The 20,086-nt window shown below is 43.5% G+C and overlaps 2 protein-coding genes and 1 long non-coding RNA gene across 4 annotated transcripts; 2 read left to right on the forward strand and 1 right to left on the reverse strand.

Moving 5' to 3' along the window:
• Window positions 1-2,830: 2,830 nt before the first annotated feature.
• On the reverse strand, window positions 2,831-15,133 carry LOC117852383 (protein DETOXIFICATION 16). Of its 2 annotated transcripts, none has more exons than XM_034734459.2 (8): window positions 14,743-15,133; window positions 4,715-5,259; window positions 4,526-4,612; window positions 4,385-4,441; window positions 4,017-4,255; window positions 3,756-3,895; window positions 3,558-3,644; window positions 2,831-3,165 (listed from the first exon to the last, which is right to left on the reverse strand). In XM_034734459.2, exons 1-8 carry the CDS (start codon window positions 14,983-14,985, stop codon window positions 3,109-3,111), a joined length of 1,455 nt encoding a protein of 484 aa, XP_034590350.1. In that variant the 5' UTR covers window positions 14,986-15,133; the 3' UTR covers window positions 2,831-3,108. The 2 variants fall into 2 exon arrangements, with proteins under 2 accessions (XP_034590350.1, XP_034590351.1); XM_034734460.2 differs by having other exon boundaries at window positions 3,756-3,874; window positions 14,743-15,131.
• Window positions 9,989-14,043, forward strand: LOC140222495 (uncharacterized). Its single transcript, XR_011898027.1, has 2 exons — window positions 9,989-10,209; window positions 10,914-14,043. It is a non-coding gene; the product is annotated as an uncharacterized lncRNA (long non-coding RNA).
• A 2,386-nt stretch (window positions 15,134-17,519) lies between the features above and the next one.
• LOC117853495 (fatty acid desaturase DES2) lies at window positions 17,520-19,005 on the forward strand. The gene has a single exon (XM_034735839.2). It carries the CDS (start codon window positions 17,815-17,817, stop codon window positions 19,003-19,005), a length of 1,191 nt encoding a protein of 396 aa, XP_034591730.1. The 5' UTR covers window positions 17,520-17,814.
• The last annotated feature ends 1,081 nt before the right edge of the window (window positions 19,006-20,086 follow it).

A 20,086-nucleotide genomic window follows, 5' to 3' on the forward strand; every position in this document is an offset into this window, starting at 1 on the left:
CTGAAACTTTGGAAATCCGTAGAAAATCATAGAAAAGGATAAAAATGCGAAATAAATTTTGGTAGCTTCCTGATGCTCATGACTACCCAGTAAAATACTTGTTCCTATGAAATATATATATTTTTTGCTTAACAAAATGCATGTTGTTTAATCTCCTTATGGTGTAATAAATAGTTCTCATGCTTATAAAATCCTAATAAATTCACAGTAGTCTCTGATAGTGTTAAAAACCACTCTGTAAAATTTGTAGAGCTAAACTTATTATAGAACTCCAGTTATAAATCATTCTTTATATCTACAGAATAACCATGTTTGACTTTTAGTAAACTCTATGGTTGTATAATCTATGTCAAACTTTTATAGTAGAATTCTTGTGTAGAGGGAAAGCTCCTGTGAAAATTTCATGTTCATATATTAACAGATGCTTCCTGAAACATTTATTCATGTTGAAAGCTAGTTTATTTATTAATGATGAATGCTACTAGGATTTGTAGGCTCACAAATGATTATCTATACTCTTCATCAGTAACATAATATTCCTAAAAAGTTGGCTAAACAGTACCAAAACACCACCACCTATTGTCCTTTGAATAATAATTTTTTAAGAATTTTATGTGTACACAATCACCATCAAAATAAAAGCTATGTTTTCTTTCCAACCAACCTTATTTTGTGAAACAAAGAAATGTTATGAACTTATCTAGGTGAATGTGGTCAAAAGAAATCTTATGCATATGCATCTCGTGTAGAAGCTAACCTCGCTGACGGCACATACAAGCTCGTCCTAGAAGCTGAAGAAGGACACCCGCCTGATGAGCTGAACCTGATCGAGGCGACTGAAGACCCGAATCAATATTCAGAAGAGCCCAAGGCTAACTTAGGACAAGAAGGCAAGTCCTGCAGCATAACGCTGGTTTTCAAATTTATGCAATATCCTGTTTACTTATGTTTGTGCATTAAGTTCATAGGAGTTGTATTGAAACCTTAGTTGCATGCTCCTAGTACCCATGTGTTGAATACTAGCATGTTATGTCGCGTAGTTGCTATGCTAAATAGGGACACGGTAAAAGTTGAGTGATTTCCTGTCACTCGCGAGCTATAGGAGTTGCCTGTTTACTTATGTAGAATTATCTACGAGTATAATCTTGACATGGTTTTGGAGATTCCACAATAAGAATTGCTAATGAGATACTAAACTATCACACCGAGTTTCACTATTTGTCAAAAAAATTCAATGCAAAATGGTAAACGAACCTAATGCAAGGACTTGGGCAAAGTTTATCTATGCTAACTCAGCCAAAACGGGTAGATTCGGATATATTTACGTATACAGGGAGGGTATTTGCAACAAAATTAAGTAGGTGGGTGGCTATTTGCAATGAAATGACTCATGGAGGCAATGTCAAACTTGAAGTAGATTATGAGGGTGTTTATGCCATTTTACCTTAGAGCATCTGGTTTCGTTTTCTTGTTGGTGATGGCACCAGGGGCAGATCTAGCAATGGGGCGAGAGGGTCTCAAGCCCTCCTACCGCCGCTCGGACAATGGAGCCCCCTTAGTCCCTCCATAATTTTTTAGGAGGAAGGAAGAAGAGAAGGGAAGGAAGGAAGGAGAAGAAGAGCTCTGCTCTTGCTAAAGCTCACGAGCTGCATCCGCGAGGGCACCTACGGAGGTGTGTGCGCGGCAGCGGGTATGGATTATGATACTGCTTCCTACAGACAACCATCACCATCAGACCTTCAGTTCCAAAATCGGCAAGTGATAATTAGCCACTATCATTGTGCTTTGGCACCATTTCTGATGAAATTAGCATGGTAACTGATGGTGCGAATATATATGATTTTGTTCACAATGAAAAAAAGAAAAACATTGGAGAAAAAATATTTGGACCCAAATTATCCCATAATATCACAAGTCATGCGAACCATGTGTTCGTGTGGTTGATAGAAATCAAACCTCTATTGTCTCTCAATAGGCCCCCAACCCACTCATCAAACATAGTTCACTAATTGTAACAGGATAGGTACTCCATTTGACCCTTGTTACTGCAATCTTTTGACAACTCCTTGGGCATTTTTATAGTCAATTTCATCTAAACCACAAATTTCATATAAATAGCCTCTACAATGGACTATAATATTTGTGAATTCTTAATATCCCACTCAAATATGCAAAACCACGATTGTGTTCCCTAGCTAGCTTCAACATGAACGAACTTTTTTCTACGGTCAAGGTTGGCTCATTCATTCAACATAAACATTCAGAAATTACAATATCCTGATGCAACCGGGAATACACTGTCTGAGGATTGAGAAAGCAACAAATTCAGTCGCCCTAGAAAGCAGACGAGCCACCTTATTAGCACTACGGTTGGCTTATATGAACTGACTTAAATATTGCACAAATTATCAATTTACCATGTAACTACTATGTTTGATCCAATCATTTATTCTACTAATACTTTTGCAGCGTTCCATATATTCAGCTCCAACTTGGAGACATTGAATCGATGAGTGCAAAGCCTTATTATATACAATATGGTAATCATTTTTAGTTCTAAAGTATATATCATTATTTTACCTGGGAAACGAATGGGACTGGTCCGGAAAACCCATCTCCTATTTTCATTTTCATACTTTGTCTTGAAAATAGAAACGAAGGTAAGGATCGGACATGAACATGATGGGATTTGCATGATGTAGAAAATGAACTCAAAGGAAAGGGAAGACAACGAAATCAATGGGAACCAAAAGGACAAAGGGAACACCGACTCATAGTTCATTGTACAAGGTCACATCCAACTCAAACGTAATTCTAAAACACAGATATATAGCCTCACCAGCATAAATACACACTCACATAGATATAGTTCAATGGTTCATGGCAATCTCAAACTCCCTTTCACATAAATGAATTAACTGAGGAAGCTAGAAAGGTAGTTAAAAAGTGATTTCTGAATAAATGGAAAATACAAAAACAGTTGAAAAAAAACACTAGAATCATTTTGGCCCCATCTTCAGGCTTCCCCCAAAATACGAAAACGGGTGGGATGAATATAGAAAACATGACGGGATTTGTCGGGTCCATTTTCACCCCCTTTTTACGTCTTCATGTGTCGAAATTGGAAGAAAGAGGACTGAACACTCTGTCCTTTGCCTTTGCGGCCTGTGGATTCAAAGTTTGACAAAGCAGGTGACTTTCATACATGAATTTGCATATAAGAACGCATAAAATAGTTGGTGCCATTATTGAAGAAAAATAAAACCGTACAAAATTCTCTTATTAATCAAGTGTAAAATAGCCCTTATTTTGGCAAGCCCAGATTATAACTGTGAATAAGCAAGACGTATTATGCTCATTGCATAGTATACCATGGAAACCAAACTTTTCAGTATCAGGCATCAGATTTGTATACCAAATAGTAGATAGAGTTCCAAATATGTATCATGCGATTGTGCGAGCAATTTTTCTATTTCAAATCCAAATGTATGGAGATGGAAGTAACTTAATTATCTATACAATTGCAGAGCTAATAAAATTGATCTTATCCAACATACCTCTTTATCCCAGTTAGTACACATTGTGACAATCATGAGTAGCAAGAGCTGTACCAAGAGCCCACAGTTGATGCCCATCCAAAGACCCTATTTGTCAGTAATATGCACTCCCATTAGACAAAAACTTCTGGAAACTAACCTTTACCTGCAAACACAAGCTTTTATTTTTTTTGGATTCAAGGGAAACAGAAAGCGCACCATGCCGCCGAGACACAAGACAAAACCTAAGAGGTATGCTGACGGGATGCCAACAATATAGTAAGCACCAAGGTTAATGCAAGCACCAATCTTCTGCCATCCACAGCCTCTAGCCACACCTACAGTTGCATCAAAACATTCTAGAAGGGGTTTTTGAATTCCTATTGGAACTGGACAGCTTCCTGCAGTCCATGTTCTGCTTGCAAGATATGAATACTTTCCACAGAGAAATGCGTCAGCTAAATTTTTGGAACTCTGTACCTGAAAGAACAGTCATGATTCCATCGAAGAATATTGTCACTGCGATGACCAGCATCATCCTGGCCACATATACCACCACCTCCTCCACGTCGCTGTAGGCATGCCCCCAGATGTAGCGCACGCACACTAGGATCAGTCCCACGATCAGCCCTTCGGCAACGGCCAAGAACAGGACCACTCGCACCGCTAGGCGGGCGGCTTGGGGACGTCCCGCACCAAGCTCATTGGAGACGCGAGTGCTGCATGATAGTCAAGGTCGACACAGCCAATTAGCTTGGCTGCATTGCACTGGGAGTACCATATGATCCTCACAAGATGGCATGAACGAGGAGCTGGAGAGGTACCAGGGATTTGTTTCAGAAGGTTACCTAATGGCGCAGCTAAGACCAAAGGGGATCATCCACACGAAGGAAGAAGTGTTGAGGCTGTGACATATGCAGCTATACTTGTTCAGCAAAGAGGTATGGCATAACCCAAATCAAATTTGTAGTAACTTGAATTTACCAAACCTGATTGATAGAACGGATGTCTCCAGTTTGGGATTGGGAAGAAGGCCTGAAAGGAGCACAACGAGCTCAAATGACCACATCTCCAAGCTGCAACATTATTAGCACACAGTGTCACTGTCGATGATGTGTGCCACGTACAGTCAGTTTGTGATCAAATCATGCAAGAAACTGTAAACATGTATCACGTACCAGACCATCAGAGCGGATGGGATCGCTAGCCTGAAGAAGCTGAGCGCATCACGGAAGGCCTCTGTGGAGAACCCGGTCCATGTCTCCTTGCAAGCACTCGAAATCCTCACGTACACGGCTAACACGGCCACGTTCAGCCAGTAGGAGATGGCGTTGCTAAGCGCCGCGCCCTTGCTGCCCATCCCGAGCCCGTACACGAGCAGCCAGCAGACGACCAGGTGGCACGCCGCGGCCGCGCCGGCGCTCGCCATCACCGGTTGCACGATGTTCTGCGTCTGCAGGAACCGGACGTGGCACTGCATCAGGCCGTACCCGAAGATCGCCGGGATCATCCACCGGGCGTAGGCGCCGGCCTCCGCGGCGATGTCCGCATCCTGGCCAAACAGGAGGAGGATCTCGCCGGTGTAGAACCAGACGACGGCGAGGGGGATGCTAACGATGGTGAGGAGAAGCATGGCGCGCTGCTTGTAGATGCCGAGGAGGTTGTACTGCCTGGCTCCGTAGGCTTGGCCGCACAGGGTGTCCAAAGCGCTTGCCATGCCAAGCTGGTCAAGACAGGCAAAACTGTGAGCTGATCGACTTGGTTCATGATACAACAAATCTGATTGATTTGCTATGGTACTCCGAAGTGAATATGAACCATCCAATTAAATGGATCTAGATGGTTATTACCGATTTTTTATAAATTTTATTTTAGAAAAAAGAAAAAAGAAAATATGTTAAAATTTGATTATTAGGCAAATGCCTTGCAGTTAGCCATAACATGATGGATTCCTCTACGTGCACACGTGTGTAACATCTTTTTTGGCTGTTTTTTGAACCTTGTGGCATAGAACCAAAACCAAGATCATAAATCAAAATGGTCAGGCTACCGGTAGTGGTTCATTATTTATTAATATATAATATTAATTTTCATGATTTGTATGGGAAATATGCAAGTTTTCTATCATATATGTACGCAAACATAATTACATGTCATAATACATGTGATATTAAATATAAAAACCAGCCGGTTCAACCGATTCAATTGCCTGGCTGACCTTTTATTTGAAACCTAACAAGTCAGATCATTGGTTCATGATTTTTCCGGTCCAACCAGTGAACCGATCTGGTTCTTTTTCCCATACCTAGTGGATCACGTAGCATATCTGTGGAACTGATTTTTGTTTTTTTACATGTTTCCCAACTTATTCCAGACCATCTGTTTGGATTTTAGTAAGAATATGGATACTCTTAGTTATTACAATGACATAAATAGACTTTTTCACTTGCACCACTATGCCTAACACGTTGATTCGGTGAATTTGCTCTATCAATGAAGCATGAATGTATACCATAAAACCACAGCTACACCACCAGCAGTAGGGAACTTTCACCTTCTGTTTAGTGTTTGAACGTGTCTAGATGCATTACTTTTTTCTGCAAAATGTTCACCTACTAATTTTCCAAAATAAAAAGTAGAATAAATATGATATTTATGTTCATCTATTACATAGGGAGGTAATATGACACCGTCTTTAATGTCAATAATTATATCCTATACTAGTACCGTAGCAATGATAATGCCTTGGTCCTCCAAGACCCAGGTTCCACTATCAACCTGTGTCGGGTGACAGTGAACTACTCCCTTTGTCCTAAAAAATTGCAACTCCTGCTATCCGAAAAGTCAACCAATTTTAAATTTAACCAAATTTATACAAAATAGTTAAATGGTACAAAATAAATAATAATAGATTAATCATACAATATATTTTCATACTAAATCTATCTGAAGATATGAATGTTAGTACGTTTTTTATAAATTTGGTTAAAGTTGAAACTGTTTGACTTCTCGAAAAGTGCGAGTTACATTCTTTTTAGAACGAAGGGAGTACTGTAACAAGGATGGCCAAAGAAAAGATGTGGAGCAATAATTCAGTGTGTGAACGACACCACACATGTCTACGAGAACTACCAAAGTCGGTGGCGGCAGCGGCATATGCTGGACGATTGTTTTGTTTTCATTTGCCATTTTATTTTTTTCCTTTGTGTACCAGAGGGAACAGTCGAGCAGGTGCTTGAGAAAAGTCCTTCACTAGAAGACGGCATAGGAGTAATTTAGATGTAAACAGACTGATAGACGATTTCGGGGAATGTCGCAAGATGCATGCAAACCGGAGGTGTAGCGAACATGATCTCATTAAGTCATAGTTTGTAATTTTGGTGATTGATTGATAACATAGTTATTGAGGCTAATGCTTTGTCTAGCATGTACCTTGTAGGTTTTCTAGATTCCAAGAATGCAAATCAAATCATGGCAAGCTCCAAATGATGGTATTCTTGACATCCAAGTTATGGTATTCGAATATCCAAGTCATGATATTCGAGTATCCAAGTCATGATATTTGAGTATCCAAGTCATGATATTTGAGTATCCAAGTCATGATATCTAGGATTATTCTATGATATTGAAGCATCCAAATGATAGAAAAAAATCCAAAGATAGAATAATTCTAGACCATCTAAGTGACGGTATCTTTGGTGCTTAATTTGGATGAGTTAGAAGAAAAAATGCACAATCGGATGTTCCAATGGCCAACCAAAGCAAGCGTCGGACTAATTATCGGAGCAATTGGTACAACGGGGGAAAACAGGAAAAATCTGAAGTGCACTGGATGATCCGATGGGGGGTCATTTTACAAGCGTCGGAGCAACTCGCTGAGCAGGCAGAAAAAACCCTATAGCACCAGATGTTCCGATGCCCTATGTAATTGACCATCGGACGAAGCATATTTACTTCGAAATCACATAGAAGGTTCAATGATGTCACCATCGGGAAAAGCGTCGAATCAATAACATCAGGGGGATCCAATGGCTATGTGACGTGAGTAGTGGTACCGGATGATCCGATGGGGCATCGGATAAAGCGTCGGATAAATTTCTAAGGAATTTGGGTGTGGGGAGTCCAACGGCTAGTTGCACCGGATGCTCCGATGCAGGTCAAAAATAGACCATTGAAACATCCGATGGTATCCTTTTTTACTAGCCGTTGGAGCAACAACTCTTTGAGCCCTTGGGGCTATTTATACTCCCACTCGCCCATTTGGTGTTGCTGGAGTGTCAAGGGAGGTATTGAAGATCTAAGACTCATCAAGAACACATTCATGCCACTAAAAGTGCTTAAGTGCTACATCAAAGGCTTAGCACAAGATTAAGAGAGTGATTAGTGCTAGGATAGGCCTAGAGAGGAGTGAGTGCAAGGTGTGCCAACCTTGTGATTAGGTTCTAGAGTGAACCACTACTGTACAAGAGGTGTGCCGGCACCTTGGAGCCTTGGTGGCTCGTCGGCAAGTCTTCGACCCTCCGGCTTGGTATGGAGCGGCGTCGACGACCTTATGCGGGAGACGTGGAGACCCCCTTCCTTCATGGAGAAGCTCCTTAGTGAAGACGACATCAAGGTGACCGTGGGACTTGGCGTGAGCCTTAGTGGTCAAGCCTTTATGGCAAGTCAAGGGGCACCTTGGGAGAGACTTGGTAACTGGGAAGCAATACTCTTGTGTGAGTGTTTCAACAACATAGACTAGTGGTGGGTTAGTGCCTATCAATACCACGGGATAAATCCTTGTGTCAAGAGTTTGCTTCCTCTCATTCACTCCTTACATTTCCGCATTTCATATTTGCAACTTGTGGGCTTTTACTTTCGTAGAGTAGTCTTGATAGGATTGGCTATAGGTTGCAAAACTTATTTTGGGACGAGGGTTTCACACTAGATCAATCGTAGTTGCACATCTAGATAGTATGATCTAGTTTATGTTTTGATGCAAAGTAGTGGAAATCATAGGTTAAGTTTTTAAGGGGGTGTTTGGATCCCCGGGCAAAACTTTAGTCCCTATCACATTGAATGTTTGGACATTAATTAGGAGTATTAAACATAGGCTAATTACAAAACCAATTTCACAATCCCTAGGCTAAATCGCGAGACGAATCCATTAAGCCTAATTAGTCCATGATTTGACAATATGGTGCTATAGTAAACATTCGCTAATGATGGATTAATTAGGCTTAATAGATTCATCTCGCGATTTAGCCTAGGGGTTCTGCAATTAGTTTTGTAATCAGCTCATGTTTAATCTTCCTAATTAGCATCCGAATATCTGATGTGACACGGACTAAACTTTAGCTCTAGGATCAAACACCCCTTAAGTTGTCTAATTCATCCCTATCTTTTAGGCTACGAGCACCGATTCCTTCCAGGAGCATCGGATCATTATTGGAGTCCATACAATAGGCACAATGCAAGACACTTTGACGCTGACACTTCGGAAAATGGTTTACACTAAAACCAAAACATTAAGGGCAAGCATGCCCTGCCAATTCGCTGGCTCGCCAATATTTGGCAGAGAAAATAGCTGCCCTTATTTCGTCCATGATTGGTGAGAAAAAGTAACGTGCGTGGGCGTCGGTAGCGTAGGCTCATCAATTTTGGGCCTCCATCCAAACAGAGAAAGGCGTAGGAGTCAACGCTAAAATATTGGAAGGGCGAGCGATGGCTTCCATCCAAACGTGCCCTAAACTCCATCGATCGATAACGAGGGACTTAAGTGCCAACTTCGTTATCAAATATCTGACGTTCAGAAGAAACTAGCTAGTTAATTTCTGAACTAATTAGCTCCTGCATTATAGGAGTATCTTTGAAAAAGCGGAGGGAGTAATTTAATTTTTTTTATGAAACATGAGAGGTTGCTCCGATTATATATATTAAAATAGAAAGCAATAGGTTAAAAAAGAAAGTATGTACAAGCGGGAGTAATTTAATTCAGATTTGCTCCTTAACAGGTGACTGATTTCTTGTATTTGCGTCAGTCGACGCCATGGCGCGTTGGATCGGCAATGGACGCGCGAGATGGATTGTAGTGTTAGTTATGTTATTATCGGGTCCGCCTTCATTTGTTTGTACCCGTCAGCTGATATGGGGCCCGCTCATGTGTTGCTCATTTGTTAACGGGTCAGTGTGAGTGCTGTTTGCTTTGGTTCAGCTGAGGCCTGGTTTGATTATTTGCTTATTTTTTAGCACCCGTCACATCGAATGTTTAGATACTAATTAGAACTATTAAACGTAGACTATTTATAAAACCTATTACATAAGCGGAGGCTAAACGGCGAGACGAATCTATTAAGCCTAATTAGTCTATGATTTGACAATATGTTGCTACAGTAAACATTTGCTAATGATGGATTAATTAGGCTTAATAGATTCGTCTCGCCGTTTAACCTCCACTTATGTAATGTGTTTTGTAAATAATCTACATTTAATACTCCTAATTAGTATCTAAACATTCGATGTGACACGTGCTAAAAATAGGCCAAAGGAACCAAATGAGTGTCACTCGGAGCACTCTCTCTCTTCTCGTTCGCAGGAGGTCGGACCGGGGCGCCGCCACCCCCATCGGAGAGCCGAAAGTTGTCTTTCCTGTCGTCGCAGGGGTCGGGGTGGGGCACCAACGCTCGCATCGAAGGTAGGGGCCGGCGGTGGCTGTCATTTTCTAGTGATTTTTTGGGGTATTGTCGTTCGTAAGATTTCAGTGCAATTTGAGGCAAATTTCATTGGCAAATTAGTGCTAGGATATTTTTGATCATGTTCAAGGAGATCCCCTAGCGAATCCCCCACTTAAGCTTCACGAATTCGTTGTTTCTTCAAATTTTGTCCTTCACCTAGGGTTTGCCAAAACTCATAAAATTGATGCTGGTTTCCTGATCTTTGGGAGTTCTTCTTTCTGGATCTGTTTCCCTTGTTGAGAGGAGCTTGTGGTTTAAATTTCGCGTGAATCGAAGTTGTTTAGATCGAGTTTTGGCAGACTGATGTGGACCTGGGACTGCTGTTTGTGTCTTGCTCGGCTCTGAATTTTTCACCAGCTGCACCTCTATATCCGGAGCTGTGATCTGCTCTTAGGCAGAATATCAGCCGTTTGTTTCTGTTGATCTCTGCACAGCAGTTCTACTTCTCAGTTCTATCAATCGATTCAGACTGCGCTTGTCTGAATTTCCTGTGAAGCTTAAGATTTTTATGAAGTTGTTAGTTGCCGTGCCAATTTGCTGCGAAGCTTTGGATCTGTGTGCCAGATTGGATTGTCTGATCTGCTACAGCTGCAGACCGGCAGTTTTTTTTTCCTGTCTCTGATTCTCTTTCCAGCTGCAGCTTGTGTTCTTCTCTGTTTTTCAGCTTGTGCAGGTAAGCAGCACAAGTGCGGTGAGGCGTTTGGTCATCAGGTATGTGGAGTGTCATTTTCGCTCAACAATAAGTAATCATTGCCTTGGTTATCTAATACTCTATTGGTTACTTGTATTTGCAATTGTAGCTCAGAAGAATTATTGCTTGCTGTTTTAGTGTGCTAGTCCGGCAAACTATTTTATTGATCTGTGGTCCACATAGCAACCTGTTGCTTGTTTATTTGAATGAACAGTTAGCTATTCATTGCATGTCGAGAAACCTGAATGCATGAGCTACAATTACTCTTTTTGCTTGGCTTGCCCTAATCTGGATAAGTCTCATGCCCAAGGCCAAATTTTAGCATAATATCTGGTTATTACTTTGATTAGTGATACTTCAATTCAGTAGCTCTTGTGGATTTTTCTTGTGTTCTTGACAGCTTGATAATTAGTGCTTGGTACTGAATAGTACTTGTTAGATTATCAGCTTTTGCTCTGTTCAACTCGGTTGGTTTTTAGCAACAGCTGAAACATCTTGTTTGTCCTTGTCTCATCTAACAGCTGCACCTTGAATTGTTCAGTTAGCATTGCATCTGTTTCCAGAGCTTCAGTTCAATTTGGCTAACCAAATTGGCAGCTCAATTTGGTTTCAGTTATTTTGATTCTTGAAGTGTTACTTATCTGCAGTAGTGCATCTTTTCAAGCTCATTAGCTAATCATTTAAGCACTAGTTTTTTTTTCCTTTAGCTTGGTTTTTGAACCTCAATTTGTATAGGTTAAAGGAACTAGCTTGTGTGTTTCTCAGTTGGCATAGAACTTGCTAATGTTATGATATATTTACATGGTTCTGTGCAATTTGCTAATGTTGTGTTTCTGTAGCCAATTGCATGTTCTTGTTCCTTTGTTCTATGAGATGGTTTAGCCTACATTTTTTCCAAGTTTTACTATGAAATCATATATTACTTGTGCTAGAAATACAACTTCATGTAGTAGTGCAATATTTTGTTATTTCGATATATATTGATTAGAAATAGATAGAAAGAGATGTACAATCACATGAATAATAGGATCAATTTGCGGTACAACAGCTAAGCATGTATCTGCTGATTTTGTGGTGCAATACGTTCAATTTATGGTCTACTTGTTTTCAGTTTTGGGGATTCTTGGTCTTATTGTTTGTGACTTGTGTCCTGTAAAGTTCCATTTGTTGTTAGCTTTGGATTTGGTCAATTTTCATATCTAAATGCGATATGCATGGGAGTGGGCTGCACACCACATAATGTCCCTAACACTCTCTTGCATACTGAGCCTGGGAGGAATCAGCTAGTATTTGTATAATTAAATCCAAATGAATTAGTGTGTATGACAATGAATATAATAAACAAGGCTCCATGTCATCCTTTAGCTTCCAATTTGTTGTCAATGTTAGTTCAAAAAAGAATAAAATCACACATAACTTGTACCAGAATTATATCCTAACATCGTAGTGTGATTTTTTGGTTATTTAACAAAAAATTTTTAATCACACATGATTCAAACATATTTCTATGTTTCAAGCCATAGGATTTTAGTGATGTGTTCTGTAGGGCAAAGCTTGTCTAGGGCTAAAAGTGAGCATATGTTGTCCTTGCCTACATACTTATACAAAAAAAAAATGCTTAAAAGGAAACTGATTCCTTTATTCGTGGCCAGTTTTTAGGTTTTTCTTCTTTCTTGATTCAGGATTTTGAAGAACGACCTATACATCGGAGCCCTTCCTTTCCATGTTATCCCAGATTTGAAATATCAAGACCTTGTTAGCACTTCTTAGTACCTTTCTCTGTGCAGGACTCTTTTACTTCTTCTATGATTGCTGGACACACTTGGTGATTTATGCTGTTTAATTGACCTACCTTTTCTTGAATGTTCAATTGATCTCTCTCTCCTTTTTGCTGAACACTGTTCCCTTAACAAGGTTGCTACATGACCCCTCATCAGTATTTCTCAATATTGTGCATGTTCGTTTATTGTGTGTGTTATTCTATATATAGGATTAACATGAAGAAGTCGTGTTCTGATTACAAAGACAAGTGGACTAACATGATGAAGCTGTGTTCTAATTACAAAGATAATTTTGTTGAGAGGCACGGTGTCAAGTTGGGTCTGATGTCCTGCTTTGTTAAGATAGCGACAACCAGTGTAAACAGTTTTGTTCATTGTGTGTCTGCTTTGTTAAGTTCTCCCTTCTTTTTCTACCTTGTCTGTGTGCTTGTTTCATTTCCTCGTGTTCTATTCTAGATCTCACTGTTTTCTTTCTGCCTATGTACGTGTCATTTCTTGGTGTTGCAAGAGAGCGGTTGAGGATTTGATGATGGGAGAACTCAGGTAAAGATATCCAAATCTGTTCGTTTGCTTTCTTTTTACCCATGCATTTGTATGATCTATAATTTCTTTCTCTATTCATGCTAGATATTTACCTGAATTCTAGATTGATAAATTATCACTTCTAGTCAGTAGATTGGTAATGTGTCGCCCACCAGTCCTAAAAATAACATGATGCAGAATGAAGTTTGTAATTTGTGTTTAACTATAAAATCATAACTTACTTATACTAGAATTATAGCGTAATGTAGTGCTATAATTTTGTTTTTTTTACTGTAAATATTCTCTTGATTTCTTTCCTGTCTGTGCATTATTTAGCCATTTATTTATAGAGGGATAAAAGTCATGGGCATATATATGTACCCAGAGGGAGGATACATCAGGTTTGGATTTGAAAGATGTTTATATTATATTTTATATTTGCATTTACTTGTTTTTCAAGTGTCATGCAGGTGCATAGGTATGAATGCATGGTTTGTGAATTCTAATGATAAGCTGTGCTGACGAATCTCCATCCCAGAAGGCCCTTTTAATAGTTTTGCTAGGGGATATTTGCCCAGTGAAAAGTCACTGATGATGCTACATTGCTACTTGAATGCGTGAAATGAGTTTAGGAAATGCACACATAGTAACTTCGACATGTATCTTTCTTCAAATTTTGAATTTGTGTTCCTGTAAATGCAGTCAATAACCTAGGATTGTTTTTTCAATTTTGAGTGAAATCGGTGTAAAAATTGGACGGACGGACAAACAGTGGATATATATATGCTGTTTTCTTGAAATTTTTTTTGAAAGTTTTGATCCGTTAATGTATCAAAATTCAAACATGATTCTTGGCCTGTTGTGTGATATTGTCGTAAACTACTCCGTGGTCAACAGCAGCCAAAGAGACCTAACGAGTGCACCAGACAGGTGGTGGACCCGTTAGGTGGAAGCGGGGTGCTGCAGTAACAGCTGGACGCGTTTGCGGAGGAAAACTGACTAGCTAGCGTTTCTTTAGTGGGTGTTTGGATACATGCGCTAAAAATTTAGCACATGTTACATTGGATTTTTAGATGCTAATTAGGAGTATTAAATATAGACTAATTATAAAATTAGATGGAGTCTAATTCGTAAAAAGAATCTATTAAATCTAATTAGTCCATGATTTGACAATGTGGTGCTGCAGTAACCATTTGCTAATGAAGAATTAATTAGGATTAATAGATTCGTCTCGCGAATTAGCTTATGCTTAATCCTCCTAATTAGCATCCGAACATCCGATATGACACTACTAAAGTTTAGCACATAGTATTAAACACAATTCCTTAGTCACCTGCTGAGGAGACAGACTCAATTTAATTTGAGCTAGTGCAGCAAGTAATGATTTGCTAGCAAATTCAGGGCACAAGATCTCAAAATCGAATTTGTGCAACCAAAAGTTCAAGCAAAGGAGTTTCGTTGGGCGTGGATGCGCGTGAGCCAGGTGAATATGTGCTTACCAGGACGGTTAAGCCGGTGACGCTGGTGAAGGAGTTTGCCATGGAGGCGCCGGCGAGGGGAAGCTCGCCGAGGTGGCCGACGTACATGACGGAGATCATCTGGATGACGTTCTGCAGCAGCGCGCCGGCGATCAGCGGCCCCGCCAGCCATAGCTGCTTCTTCACCTCCTCACGCACCCCCAGGTGCTTCCCGGGTTGGTCTGCGTCGACGTCCAGGAGAGCTTCCTCGACGTTCGCCTTCATCGCGCGCGTTCTGTCGTCTCGTCTCCCACCCTGTTGCTAATGTTCCGTGAGCAAGAGAGCGGGAGTGGAAGAAAGACGGGCACAGAGGATGGGACCCCCTCTCCCACGCCCTCTGATTATGTATGAGGGTGCCGGTCGATCTGCCTCCCGCACCGTGTGCTATGAAGCTAGTAGCTCACTTTTCATACGGCTCCTCTGTCCTCCACAGCTCCACCCCAATGATGCCGCCAACATGGTCTCGCTCCCAGTGGGGCCCACTAACAGTTGAATGCATGGCTCCAAGGCCGAACTTACACCACCACAAGTAGAGGGTCATTTGACCGGTGGAATGATCCCATCAAGATAGACTTCTCGTGGAAACCCTTGCGTCAAGATGGTGTTGTTTCACATGATCACTTTCATTTTGAAATTTTTTTAAAATATAATCTGCCTCTAGTGCTCTATCTAGAGTTATTTGGATCATATCCGTTCCTGTTATTACTAGTGTCTTAATTGTAGTCGAAACCGTTATTCATTTAATATTGTTTTTTGCTTGAATTTATGTTGATCACATGATTGGTTGATTGCATCAGCCTTGCCTTGTTTGAAACCCACTGCTAGAAAAATAACATTTCGTTCCATGCTTTAATACCAGTCACATTTTGACTCAGAAGCCTTTTAGTACCAAGTGATAACACTACCTTGTACTAAAAGGTCACTTTTTCAACACCCCGTCCTTCAAAGCCACACCGCCCAGCCCTTTCAAGCGGCGGGCACGCGTACACATAACACCATGCTTACACTTTCGTCCTCGCTTCGGGTAATAGAGTTAATCCGAAGGTGCTATAGCTGGTGGACAAAGGCTAATAAGTTGGCTCCACCTTTCTCAGCTAGCACTATAGTACTAAACATACGCACCTGCACTATGGGCTACTACTAGGCCATCCAAATTTGGACCGGGTGTCACATACACCCCCCTAAAAGAACCCGACGTTTTCATCGGTCCAACTCACCCACACTTAGTCAAATATCCAGGACCCAGTACTAAAGCTCCCAACCGGTACTAAAGGTCACCCGTTAGTACCGGGTGGAGCCTCCACCTGGTACTAATGTGCCTTTAGTACCAGGTGGAGGCTCCACCCGGTACTAATGGGTGACCTTTAGTACCGGTTGAAACTCCCAACCGTTACTAAAGGAGGTCACCCATAAATCAGGCCCTTTCTCCTCCGCCTGGCTTCACCCATCTTATCTTCTTGGACCTCTTCACCTGGCCTCACCCTCTCCCTCTTCTCTTCGCCCTCTCCCTCTCCCCTCTACTCTCAGCTCCCCCCGGCGATGGCGGGTGGCCCCTCCCTCCCTAGCGATGGCCGCCACCTCTCTCCCTCCCTCCCTCCACTTCTCACTCTCGAGGCCGGCCGGCACCTCCTCTGCCTCCCCTCACCCCCCTCCGTTCGCCCCTCATCGGCAGTGAGGAGCAGCGGTGGGGCGAGGTGAGGCAGTGGCGTGCAATGTGAGGTCCGGCGGCGCGGGCTTAGGTGATGGCGGCGTGCGGGCTGCAGGCCACGATGGCGGGCGCAGCTAGGAGCGGGCTGCAGGCGGCGTCGACAGCGGGCGCGGCCGGGAGCAAGCTGCAAACGGCGTCGATGGTGGGCGCAGCTGCGGGCGACGGCAAGCGGGGATCTGGATCCAGGTGTGTCCCTTTCCCCTATCCCTCAATTCCTCTCACTCGGTTCGACCGCCGGTGAGGGGCCAAGTGCCTGGCGGGGCGTGTCTCCGGCGAGGGGCCAAGCGGCCGGCGGGGGCGTGGGGCCCAAGGGCAGCGGCGGGAGGCAAGGGTGGCGATGTGGGTAAGGGTGGCGGCCGGTGGGATGCAGCTTGTCCACAGCAGCAGGGTGCGGCTCGGGCTCAGGCCGATGGGTTTTTATTTTTAATACCCTTTTAGTACCGATTATTTGATCTGATTCTCTAATAGAAGTGATTCTGTGGTTGAAAGTGATTCTCTTTGATTCTCTAATATAAACATTTAGAATCAGGATGAAGAATCACTTCACAGAATCAAGAGTAGCCCTCTTAGTTCATTTCAGAGAATCACTCCACAGAATCAACAGAGAATCACTTCTCTCTGAAAAATGGTTCGGCAGAGTTCCTGCTAAATTCAACAGAGAATCAGCTCTGGGAGCTCTGCAAAACGCACCCTTAATCTCCATTTACCAGCTGGCCGTCTGTCCACGAGCTGAGGACTCTACGTGCGTGTCAATGAAAACTACATCTTCCTTTTGGTGCTACTATTAGATTACTACGTGACCAAGTCTTAGTTCATCTGGCCTTCTTCATTTTTGTTCAAATACCGCAATACGGATTTCGTTTTCACTGCGGGTCCATGAACTAGGCAACGGCAGCATTATCGATCTCCTCGAGAACGGAGGGAGAGATCACGGCGCAATCGACCAAAGGGTCGGCTTGATCGATGCATCTCAAGGAGAAGCCGGCTCGAAGAAGCAAGCTGAAAGAGAGGCTTTTCTCGATCTCCAAGCGGAAGGCAGATCGGGTAAAATCACTGAGATCGACAGGCGGGGGCTACGTCTGCGTGGCATCCGGATTGCAGCAATGCTGCAAAGAAATAACCACTGAGATTGCGAGATTAGCAGTTTAGCATAGGGAAAGTGACGTACATCGAGCAGGCGGACAATCAGAGGGTGCATGACTAGCAGACAAAAGCGTGGATTTCAGCGAAGGCAGACAAGGATCCTGCTGGGCCTATAAATACTTGAGGTTCTATCGCTTCAGAATCATCTATCCCTTCCAGTTTCGCTGATTGGGACACTGCGATTCTTCTCCTAGATAGCTAGCATGCAGCAACCAGTGCGCGCTAATGGCGGCAGGATCACCGTCGACGCCAGTGCGCCAGCGCCCAAACGCTCCCTGGCGGACAAGCCGCCGTTCACGCTCGCCGACATCAAGCGAGCCATCCCGCCGCACTGCTTCCGACGCTCCGTGGCCAGGTCCTCTGCCTACCTCTTTCGCGACCTCGCCGCCGTCGCCGCGCTCTTCTACTTCTCCCTGCGGGTGATCCCGGCGCTCCCCGCGGGCGGCCTGCTCCGGCTCGCCGCGTGGCCGCTGTACTGGGCGGCGCAGGGCTGCGCGCTCAACAGCGTGTGGGTGCTCGCGCACGAGTGCGGCCACCACGCCTTCTCGGAGCACGCGGCCCTGGACGACGCCGTCGGCTTCGCGCTCCACACGGCGCTCCTCGTGCCCTACTTCTCATGGAAGCACAGCCACCGCCGCCACCACGCAAACTCAGCGTCCCTCGACCGCGACGAGGTGTTCGTGCCGTGGCGCAGGTCCGAGCTGCCATGGTACGCCGGCGCGATCCATAGCTGCGCCCCCGTCCGGTTCGCCGTCCTCGCCCTCGTGCTCGTCGTCGGGTTCCCGCTCTACCTGACCTGCAACATCACCGGCAGGCCGTACCCGCGTCTCGCCAACCACTACGACCCCTACTCGCCCATCTTCTCCACGGCCCGGGAGCGCGCGCAGGTCGTCGTCTCCGACGCCGGCGTCCTGGCCTTCTCGCTCGCGCTGCACCGCCTCTCGGCCGCGGCCGGGTTCTGGACGGTGGCGCGCGTGTACGGCGCGCCGCTGCTCGTGGTGAACGGGTGGCTGGTGCTCGTCACGTTCCTGCACCACACGGATCCGGCGGTGCCGCGCTACGACTCCGGCGAGTGGGACTGGCTCCGCGGTGCGCTGGCCACGGTGGACCGCGACTACGGCGCCTTCCTCAACGGCGCGTTCCACAACATCGCCGACACGCACGTCGTGCACCACCTCTTCCCGTCCATGCCGCACTACCACGCCAAGGAGGCCACCAGGGCGATCCGCCCGGTCCTCGGCGAGTACTACCAGTTCGACTCCACGCCCATCGTGCGGGCAGCATGGCGGGCGGCCAAGGAATGTTTGTACGTCGAGCCCGACCGCCGCCGCGACGGTGTCTACTGGTATAGCAACAAGTACAAAGTCGAGCCCGAAGGCTGCCGCAAGGGATGATACCATATTGGTGTCGACTGTGCACCGGGTTCGACGTGGTGTTGCTGTGTTGGTACCGTCCAATGTGGCCGGTAAAGTCGACAATGGAGAAATTTTTGATTTATATACATGTGTTATTTAGAGCTCATATTTATAATATTTTAGAATAAGCTACAATTTTTTGGATGCTATGTTCCGTATTAGTTAATGAAATTGATATAAGGTTAGAGGAATAATTTCATAGCTTAGAACTTTTCAAATATGAGCTAAATAAATTGTGGGGAAAATATATAATTTGTTCATAGTTTAGTCAATTGCAAATATGAACTAAATAAATTGGGGTAAAAAAGATGGCTATTGCTGCTGGAGGTACTGGCGATGCTGGGGGCCATCGTCGTTCCTCTCGCGGCAAGGGAAAACCATAGTTGCCCCTCATGATAAGCCCAAGAAAATGAGCACGTGAGAGAAAACATTGTTTCGTTATTTACAAAGGTGTCATGAAAATGCTGTTGCGGCGGGTTAGAAAGCTCCTTTTGGTGGTTGTTATGCTCCACCGCCAGTCCCGGGGGTTTCAGGTCCACTAAGTACTGCCGTCGCAAGATGCACAATTAAACCACAGGATGAGGCTAGGTCAGTGAAATCTTCATTTTCGCTGCCCAAGGATGCTTAAAGTCCTCCTAGATAGTACTCAGTGGATGCTTTGTCATAGTGTATTATGTTGTTTGGGTCTGAAATTTAAATTTGTGTATTTCTACCTAAACTTTCAGCAACATTTGAGTTAGTCGTAGTATATCATATTGTTTGGGTTTGAAATTTAAATTTGTGTATTTCTATCTAAACTTTCAGCAACATTTGAGTTTAATGGTATTTGTATCATGTTTGTTATGTTTCATGTATAATTATATGAATGATTAGAATATCTTTTGTTTGGTAATACTTTGTAGATGAATCGGCAATGGATGTACAACGCAGACAAACGCTCCATGGAGTACATTAATGGTTTGCGTGGTTTTCTCGATGTGGCAGAATCTGTTCGGTTTCATTTATTGTCCATGCAGAATTTGCAAAAATAAGAAAGATTACTCATCCAGAAAGACTATTC

This window comes from Setaria viridis, chromosome 4, assembly GCF_005286985.2.
Source record: "Setaria viridis chromosome 4, Setaria_viridis_v4.0, whole genome shotgun sequence".
Lineage (NCBI taxonomy): Eukaryota > Viridiplantae > Streptophyta > Magnoliopsida > Poales > Poaceae > Setaria > Setaria viridis.